At 40.5% G+C, this 10,335-nt stretch overlaps 2 protein-coding genes across 7 annotated transcripts in view; both read left to right on the top strand.

Annotated features, from left to right (window-relative positions):
* Window positions 1–5,278: 5,278 nt before the first annotated feature.
* Window positions 5,279–5,674, top strand: LOC308629173 (large ribosomal subunit protein eL31-like; the record flags this gene model as incomplete). The annotated part of the gene is made up of 1 exon (XM_081256716.1): window positions 5,279–5,674. Exon 1 carries the CDS (start codon window positions 5,300–5,302, stop codon window positions 5,672–5,674), a length of 375 nt encoding a protein of 124 aa, XP_081112842.1. The 5' UTR covers window positions 5,279–5,299.
* Window positions 5,675–9,377: 3,703 nt separating this feature from the next.
* LOC308628803 (rab5 GDP/GTP exchange factor) overlaps window positions 9,378–10,335 on the top strand; it is a 119,350-nt gene continuing 118,392 nt past the window's right edge. For 4 of the 6 annotated variants that reach the window (XM_081256110.1, XM_081256106.1, XM_081256112.1 and 1 more), the window contains exon 1: window positions 9,378–9,463. The gene's annotated coding sequence lies outside the window, so the exon portion shown is untranslated. Of the gene's footprint in view, window positions 9,469–10,335 lie in introns of all 6 variants that reach the window. The other 2 variants (XM_081256108.1, XM_081256114.1) reach the window with 2 other exon arrangements.

The following is a 10,335-nucleotide window of genomic DNA, read 5'->3' as shown; positions in this document are numbered from 1 at the left end:
GAAACATTAAAAAAGAAAAAGAAAAACTAAGATGGAGGTCTTGGGTTTTTTAGCTGATTGGTTGACCACAATATGTTTCAGCGAGAGAGAATATACTCCTTTGCTTATGTGAATGGTCTGTTTTCCTTGATTTTGGATCCTATGGAAAATGGCTTAAGTTACGTGGTTCCTGGATTGCTTCTCACTTGGGAACTTGGCAATTTGATGAGCCTTCCACTGTCACTAATCTGATTACCCCCCAGAGTCTATCCCTGAGGCTTTCCCCTGGGTTGCTTCATTCTTAGGCAGCCTTTATCTACTGCTGCAGAGAACGCCTTTGCCAGAAAACCAGAGAAGAGAGAGAGTCACTTTCCTGAAAGCTAGAGAAGTCCTAGAAAGGAATTATGGGCAATCCTCACACATTTGTTGAGGCCAGGGGAATGGCAGAGCTCACATGCTTATTCTTGGAGCCAAGGGATAGGGTCACCAATGGCTGAACTCTGTGGACTAATGATGGGAGGTGCGGTTCCCCAAAAAGAAGCTAGGTAGACAAAAACCACACATCCTCTACTAGTTTTACAAAAGTGTATACTCTTTCTCTCTTCTGATAGGGACCTCTGTTTTCACTGGCAGACATTAGTCATAGCCACGTCGTATGAGTTTAGCACAGATCTCTAGCTGTTAATGGTTTCTTAAAGTCTTGCATTCTGCAAAAACCAACAACAAAAAACAATATCCTCTGTGGGGTGAAGTAGAAAAAAAGGGGGAGAGGGTCAAGTTTTAACTCCTTTTCTCTTTATATATTAAATGGTTTGATATTAGTTTTTGATGAACAGGTATGTGTCCTATCATATAGCAAGTAGAAAATTTAATTCTCCTTCTCTATGATAGTGATGTGATTTTACTATTACAAACCAGGCAAGTCTCATTAAGAAAGATTTGTTTCTTTTATATAATTGCTGCAAGAAAATGTTGCAACTGACAAGGGCTTAATCTCCAAAATATACAAACAGCTCATACAACTCAACAACAAAAAATCAAACAACCAAATCAAAAATGGGCAGAAGACTTTAATAGACATTTCTCCAAAGAAGACATACAGGTGGCCAGTAGGTACATGAAAAGATGCTCAACATCACTAATTATTAGAGAAGTGCAAATCAAAACTACAATGAGATACCACCTCACACTGGTCAGAGTGGCCATCATTAAAAAGTCTACAAATAACAAATGCTGGAGAAGGTGTGGAGAAAAGGGAACTCTCCTACACTGTTGGTGGGAATGTAACTTGGTGTGGCCACTATGGAGAATAGTATGTAGGTTCCTCAGAAAACTAAAAATAGAATTACCATATGTTCCAGCAATTCCACTCTTGGGCATATACCTGGATGAAACTATAATTCAGAAAGATACATGCACCCCTATGTTCATAGCAGCACTATTCACAATAGCCAAAACATGGAAACAACCTAAATGTCCATTGACAGATGAATGGATAAAGAAGATGTGGTACATATATACAATGGAATACTACTCAGCCATAAAAAAAGAACAAAAAATGCCATTTACAGCAACATGGATGCAACTGTTTAGAATGGATAAACAGTCCTACTGTATAGCACAGGGAACTATATAATTGCTGCAAGAAATAATGGCTCAATGTTATATAAAGTCAAAATTCCTGTCTTAGGCACACATTATTAAAATTTGAAATGATAGAACAATTTGAACATGAAAATAAATAATTATAGCAATGGGTTATAACCCATTGAATAAATAAGAATCCATGAACTCATGTTGACACAAATGAATAAATAATTACATAAAAGAGGTAGAAAGGAAAGTTCTTACAGTAAAATGTCAGCTAATAAATATAGAGAAAGAATGATGGGGTTAGAAAACCTCCATGTAGCAGCCATCATAATTATAACTGAATCATCATTAATCATCAAAGTATTTTCCTATAAATTACTAATTAATTATAAAGGTAAAAATAGTAACTTCACAGTGGAGACACCTGAAAGACTCCACCTTAATCATTAACCAAAGTTGTTAGCCAAAATGGGACAAACAGACATCATGCACATCACCTGTCTTAATGCCTTGAGGAGAATACATTATGCCGGTGATTTTTCTGCCAAAAAATGAATAACCTGAATCTAATCATGAGAAAAAGTCAGAGAAACCCAAAGTGAAGGACATTTTTAGAATGACCATCTTATACTTTACAAAAATGTCAACATTATAAAAGACAAATTGAAATGGAAGAACTATTCCAGATTAAAGAAGGCTAAAGAGACATGGCAATTAAGTGATCCTGGGTGAGATTTGCGATCAGGAAAAACAATAGCTATAAGGGGCATTTTGGGGACAATTGAGAATTGAATAAAGGCTATAGATTAAATAATAGGATTTTATCAATGTTAATTTTCCTGATTTTGATAATTTTGCTTTGGTTTTTCTCAGAGAATATCTTTATTCTTAGGAAATACACACTGAAATATGTAGGCATCAAGAAGCATGATGTTTGCAAGTTAGTCTTAAATTCTTTAGGAAGAAAGCGAGATAGAGAGAGAGGGTGCAAATGATAAAGAAAATGGGGCAAATCTACAAGTTCAAGAAGCTCAAAAAACTCCACATAAGATAAAGTCATAGAGACCCACAGCAAAACACATTGTAATCAAACTGTAGAAAGCCAAAGAAAAAGAATCTTGAAAGCAGCAAGAGAGAACCAATTCGTCACATACTATGGAAGCCAGAAGGGAGTCAGATGTCATATTTAAAGTGTTGAAATAAAAACCTGTCAACAAAGAATTCTGTATCTGGCAAAACTATTCAAGAATGAAGGAGAAATTAAGACATCGTTACTAGTAGACCTGCTCTGTGAGAAATGCTAAAAGGACTTCTTCGGGCTGAAGAAAAAAGGACACCGGAAGAAGCCACATGGAGAAATAAGAACACCAGTAAAGATAAATACCTAGGTAAACGTAAAAGCATTATTGTACTAAAGGTTTATAACTCCTCTCTTTTCCCCTATATGATTTAAAAGACATATATGCATAAAACATTAATTATAAACCTGTGCTGATAGGCACACAATTTATAAAGATGAAATCTGTGACAATAACAAGATAAAATGAGAGGGACATAGTTGTATTGGAAGTAGAGTATATACTGTTTTAAATAAGTTGGTATTATTCAAACTAAGTTGTTATGAGTTCAAAATGTCAATTGTAATCCCAAAGGTAACCACTAAGAAAATAACGAAAAAGTACAGAAAATGAAAATGGTAGGATACAGAAAAACAATTAAATACCAAAATATGAGGTAATGGAAGAATTGAGAAAAAATATAAGCTATATAGAAAACAAGAAGCAAAATGGCAGAAGTAAGTCATTATTCAGCAGCAATTACTTTATTTTGTTTGTTTGCTTGCTTTTTAATATAGTCAATCCTAGCAACTACTTTAAATATAAATAGATTACACTCTCCAATTTAAAGTCAAAGATTGGCAGAATGTATTTCCCAAAAAGTTACATCTATCTGCTCTCTATAAGAAATTCACCTTAGATACAAAAACACAAAGAGGCTGGAAGTAAAAGTATGGAAAAATATATTCCATGAAAACAGTAACCAAAGGAGAGTTGGGGTGTCTATATTGTTAGAATAGATTTTACATTAAAAAAAAAGGTTGGACTTCCTGGGTGGCTCAGTGGTTAAGAATCTGCCTGCCAATGCAGGGGACATGGGTTCGAGCCCTGGTCAGGGAAGATCCCCCATGCCCCGGAGCAACAAAGCCTGCGCGCCTAGAGCCCGTGCTCTGCAACAAGAGAAGCCACCAGAGTGAGAAGCCCACACACCGCAACGAAGAGTAGCCCCTGCTCACCGCAACTAGAGAAAGCCCATGAGCAGCAATGAAGACCCAGTGCAGCCAAAAATTTAAAACTTAATAAGTAAATAAATTTTTTTAAAAAAGGTTATAAGAGACAAGAAAGACATTATAGACTGAAAAAGATTTAATGCAACAAGATGGTGTAACAATTATATGCATATATACACCTAATAACCAAGCACCAAATATATATGAAACAACAACCAAAAAAGGCAGATTTAAGGGAGAAATCAACAGTTTTACAATAAGAGTTGGAGACTTCACTATCCCGCTTTCAAAAACGGATAGAACAACCAGAGATGAGATCAGTAAGGAAAGAGAGTACTTGAATGACACTATAATCCAATGAGACCTAACAGACATATATAGAATACTTCACCCAACAATAGTGGATACACATAGAACATTGTTCAGAATAGAACATATGTTGGGCCACAAAGAAAAGCCTTAGTAAATTTTGAAAGGTTGAAATCATACAAAGTATATTTCCTAATCACAATGGAATGAAACTAGAATCAGTAACAGAGGGAAACTCACAAAAATGTAGAAATTAAAAAACATGCTCTTAACCAATGGTCAAAGAAGAAATCACAAGGGAAATTAAAAAATACTTTGAGACAAATGAAAATGAAAACACAACTTACAAAACCTTTGGAATGACATGAAAGCAGTGCTCAGAAGGAAATTTGTAGCTGTAAAAACATCTACATTAAAAAAGAAGGATCTCAAATCAATAATGTAACTGTACACCTTAAAGGAACTAGAAAAATGAAGAGCAAATTGAACCAAAGCTAGCCGAAGGCAGAAAGTAAAGATTAGAGTAGAGATAAATGGAACAGAGAATAGGAAAACAAGAGAATATAGAAAATCAATAAAACTAAAACTTGGTTTTTTTAAAGATCATCAAAATTGACAAGTCTTTAGCTAGATTGACTAAGAAAAAGAGAAAACAAATTGCTAAAATCAGAAATAAAAGAGGGGACATTACTACTGACTACATAAATGAAAAGGATTATGGGAATTCTATGAATATATGTGCACCAACAAATTGAATAACTAAATGTAATGAACTAATTCCTAGAAGCATAAATCCTACCAAGTCTGAATCACAAAGAAGTAGAAAATCTGAATATACTTATAACTAGTAAGGAGATTGAATCAGTAGTCACAAGTTTCCCAACAAGTAAAAGCCCTGGACTTTATGGCTTTGCTGGTGAATTCTACCAAATGTTTAAAGAACTACTATCAATCCTTCTCAAATTCTTCAGAAAGAAATTGAAAGTGGAGAGAATGATTTCTAACTTATTCAGTGAGGCCAGCATTGCCCTAATACCGAGCCAGACAAAGACACTACAAGGAAACTACAGACCAATACTCCTTAAGAACATTAATATAAAAATCCTCCCTTTCCAACCCGGGACGGGCAGGATGGCTCCAGCAAAGAAGGGCGGTGAGAAGAAGGGCCGGTCCGCCATCAACAAGGTGGTGACCAGAGAATACACCAACAACATTCACAAGTGCATCCATGGAGTGGGTTTCAAGAAGCGTGCCCCTCGGGCACTCAGAGAAATCCGGAAATTTGCCATGAAGGAGATGGGAACTCCAGATGTATGCATTGATACCAGGATCAACAAAGCTGTCTGGGCCAAAGGAATAAGGAATGTCCCATACCATATCCATGTGCGGTTGTCCAGAAAACGTAATGAAGATGAAGATTCACCAAACAAGCTCTATACGTTGGTTACCTATGTATCTGTCACCACTTTCAAAAATCTACAGACAGTTAATGTGGATGAGAACTAACTGTGCTTGTTCAATAAAGTTACAGAACCACCCCCCCAAAAATTCCTCAACAAAATACTAACAAAGAATTCAGCAGCATATTAAAAAGGTTGCATGCTGTGACCAAGTGGGATATATTCCTGGAATATACAAGGATGGTTCAACATATGAAAATTGATCAAATGTTATTCACTATATTGAAAAAACTACCTGACCTTCTCAATTGATACAGAAAAAGCTTGTGACACAATTTAATACCCTTTCATGATAAAAACACTCCAAAAAACTAGGAATATAGATATAAAAAAGCTACATATAAAAAACCCATAGCTAACATTGTACTCAGCAGTGAAAGATTAAAAGCTTATCTGCTAAAATAAGAAACAAGACAAGGATGACTGTTTTTGCTAATTCTATTCAATATAGTATTGCAAGTTCTAGTTAGAGCAACTAGGCGAGAAAAGGAAAAGCCATCCAAACTGAAAAGGAAGGAGTAAAATTATCTGTTTGAAGCTGATATGATCTTATATGTAGAAAACCCTAAGGATTCCCCACCACCACCACACACACAACCTGTTAGAAGCAATAGACAAATTGAGCAATGTAGTAGTACAGAATCAACACAGAAATCAGTTGCATTTCTAATAATGAACAGTCCAAAGAGGAAATTAGGAAAAGAGTTCCACCTACAATATCATCAAAAAGAATAAAATACTTAGGAATTAATTAAGGAGGTGAAAGACTTGTACACTGAAAACAGCAAAACCATTGCTGAAAGAAATGAAAGAAGGTGTAAATAAATGGAAAGACATCTCATGTAAATTGGTTTGTTGTTGAATTTTAGGAGTTCTCTATATATTCTGGATAACAATCCCTTATCACAGATAGGTGATCTGCAAATATTTTTTCCTATTCTGTGAGTTGCCTTTATACTCTGTTGATTGTTGCCTTGGATGCACAAAAGTTTTTAATTTTGGTAAGTCCAATATGTCTATTTTTTCTTTTATTACCTGTGCCTTTGGTGTCATATCTAAGAAATTATTGCCAAATCCAATGTTATGAAGCTTTTCTCCCCTGTGCTTCCTTCTAAATTTTATCTCTTACATTTAGGTCTTTCATCCATTTTGAGTTAATTTTTTTTACACGGTGTTGGGTAAGGGTCCAACTTCACTCCTTTGCATGTAAATTTTATATTATGTATATTTTACAATTAAAAATAAAGTTATAAAATTAATACCCTTTGATGATAAAAACACCCAGTAAACCAGGAATAGCAGGGAACTTCCTCAACATGATAAAGGCCATGTATGAAAAACCCACTGGTAACATCATATCATGGTGAAAGACTGAAAGTTTTTTTCACTAAGATTGAGAACAAGACAAGGATGTGTGGTTTAAGCACTTCTATTAGTATGTTTTCATTTCTCTCTGGTAGATTCATCTTACCTAACTTTTCTGCATAATTTGACTCATCTGATCAATCCCTTGGCTTTCTCTCTCTCCTTAGCCTCCACATTACTCCTCTTTTTTAGTTTTCCTCTTTTTTTTTTTCTTTGATGGCTCTTTTTCATTTGACCCACTCCAGGATTTACTCTTTTATCTTCACTTTTTCCAATGGGTCTGATTTTCATAATATGCAAAACAACACATAAATTGAAATAAAGAATAATACAGTGAGTAGCCATATACCTATCACCCGGCTCAAGAACTAAAACATTGCCTGCTCAGTTGACTGTACCTTTGGTGCCCCTTTCCAATAGCCTCCACTGCCACCCCTTCTCCCAGAGGGAAGTGTGGTAGTTTTGTGGTAGTTTGTTGCATTAATGGCCCCAATGAGTCAGACTTTGTCCTCACTTTTGCTAGTCCCCTCCCACTTTGACTTTGGGGTTTGCCCCTTACTTGCTTTGCCCATTACCTTTTGATCTCTTCTCCTTTCTCCCCTCAATTCACTGCTACAGCTACACAAGTTGGCATCAGGAGGGCCTTTGCACTTGCTGTTCCCTGTGCCTATAACACTCTTGCCAAATACTTGCATAATATTGTAGCATAGCTAGCTCCCTAACCCTTTGCTCTGGCCATCTTCTCAGCCAGGGCTTTCCTGTCCACCCTAAAACATCAAACTTTTTGGTTGGACTGGCTATCCCTCTCCCTTGCATTATTCTTTTCCATAGCAATGGTCACTATCCTATGTACTATTGTAAATAATTTATTGTTTAGTGGCTCCTCCACCTCTTCCCTAGAATGTAAGCTTCTCAGCTTACTTTTTTTTTTTTTTAATAGTCTGGTATCCTCAGCCTAGCATACATTAGGTACTGTAGGGGAGGGAAAATAATTTTCCCTCTGCTCTTCTGAGTTCTTGGCTGAAACCCTTATAATAAAAAAGTAACAAAGAAGAAAACAAATAGATTTGTTAACATGTATACCTCACATATACATAGGAGATACCCAGGGAAAAGGCTTAGAATGCCAACTTAAATACCATTTTCCGGTGAAGACAAACAAGGAAAGGTGTCTGTTGGGGGTGGGGGGCGGAGAGGGTGGAGACCAGTTATGGAGGTGACCAGGGAAAGAAAAATAAACAAGCTAAGAAGTTTGTTATACAGATTTAAGTCAGTGTCTTCTCCACTGATGAGTCTCTAGAGATTTATTAGAGTTGTCCTTTTCTTCCAGGTACAGAGGGGGAGACACTTTTACAAATAGCGATTTCCTTCATAAATGTACGTTTCCCTTACAAAAGGTTAACTTCTAGTTTATTTTCAGGGCTCCTCTGTGTTTACTTTCTCAGAATAAGTCTTATGTCAAAGAGGCATATTTTGGGGTGGCATATTCTGCTACCTTCCCGCGTTTAGGAATAATGTGAGGAACAAATCAATCTCCATTTTGCAAATAACGAGCAAAGACTGAGATATTAGGCAAGCTGTCCAAGATCACAGAGGCAGCATTTAGCCAACCTGGGATTCCAACCCAGGGCTCCCTCCCAGACACTGTACTATAGTATTTTCTTTTCTGTCTCTTATTTATTTATTTTCCAGTCGTGGCTGCGCTTTGTGCCATAGATGGCATCCAGAATACAGAGGCAGCTGCTGTCTCCAACAGTCCTGAAACGGGAATCACGGAGAATTGGATTCCATTTATAACTCGACCATTAATACTGTGTGACACTGGCTAACATATTTAACTTCTGGAACTCAGTTATGCTCAGCTGTAAAACCGGCTAATAGATCAGCCAATTTCTTTAAGTCCTCTAACTCAAGAACTTTTAAAATCCTAAAATCCGTGTGAAGCGATGGGATTCATTAGTTTCTCAGGCAGCCTCATTCCCTACGGGCTGGAACCGTGCACTGGCCCAAACACCGCTCTGCCGCAGCCTTTGCCACCGCCTCCCATTCCAAGCTAAGAATGGGCAGTGTCACCCTCAGGCCACTCCTAGTGGGATCCCGGTAGCAGGGGTTGAGGAAAAGACAAGGAAACACCCGCTTCTCCGCTGGCTCCCGAACGCTCCAGGTCAGCGCCCCGGGGACAGAGTCGAGGCCGCCTCCTTCCCTTCGCCATACGGCTTTGTCGGTGCCGTCACCCACGCCAGTCTCGCCCGACCGCTCCACCCAGGGCAGACTCGGACTAGTAACCTCATCCTCCCGGCGGCGCGCAGAGGCCCCGGAAGTGACGTCCGTGCGTGCGTGGCGTGCGCGCGCGGCGCTGGGGGCGGGGCTGCGAGAGGGAGGGCCGGCGTGAGGGCGGGTTGTGACTGGCGCCCGGACCTACTCGAGCGACTCGGGGAGAGCGGCTGTCCGGACGTCGGTGGAGCAGCAGGTGAGGTACGGGGCGGACGGACGGGGGCCCAGGGCGACGTCGGGGCAGTGGGGCGGCGGCGCCGCACCGGTGGGGGTTACTGGGTCATTGGTCCGGGCTGTACACCCGGTTGGGGCCGTCTCGCACCGGTGCCTCCTGCCGCCCTCCGGCTCAGCCCGGGGCCCGGCGGCGCGGCCCTGGCCGGTCCCAGGCCGTCGCCGGCCCCCCTCATCCTCTGCGTGCTCGGCCTGCCCGTGTCGGGCGCTCGTCGCCAAGTTCTCCGAGGCCCGGCCCAGTTCCGACGGGCAGACGCGTATCGTTTCCTGGCCGCCTCCTGCCACCCGTCCACCCCTCGCGGGATGGCTGTGCTCCAGCCGGCTCCCTCCTCACTGTCCAGTCGGCGGAGTGCCGAGGGACACCTGTAGTGGTGACCGGGAGGGTCGTGCCCCGAGCCCCTCGGGGACCTGTCGCAGCCCGGCCTGGGCAGGGGCGCCGGGACCTCAGGGACCCGCGTCGGTCTCGGGGAGGGAAAGGTCCTGGAGGTGGGAGGATGCTGTCTTTCGCAGCGCGGGGACTAGAAGACTGGTCCTAACTTTCGCCCCGTGGTTGAGGGCGAAGTTGTGGGCCTGAGGTTAGGAGCAAAAGTCCCTGCTTCCGAATCGTCTCGGAGGAGAGCAGAGGTGATGCCCATCACGGAAGTTTAGTCGACAGGGTGGAGGGACTCAGGCGCTTTCAGAGAATAGGTCAGAGCCTGCTGGTGGTGTCTCAGCGCTGGTGACCAAGCCCTGTGGTTGGGAAATGTGTCACTGGGCGCCGGGACTCGCCTAGCAGAGAAATTAGATGTGAAAATTTTTCAGGATGAGTTCCAGCATCACCTGGGGAATAGTTTTGTT

Source organism: Mesoplodon bidens, assembly GCF_964165515.1.
Source record: "Mesoplodon bidens genome assembly, chromosome: 15".
NCBI lineage: Eukaryota > Metazoa > Chordata > Mammalia > Artiodactyla > Ziphiidae > Mesoplodon > Mesoplodon bidens.
The sequence above is the reverse complement of the archived record's forward strand: the minus strand, read 5'-3'. Positions and strand labels throughout refer to the sequence as shown.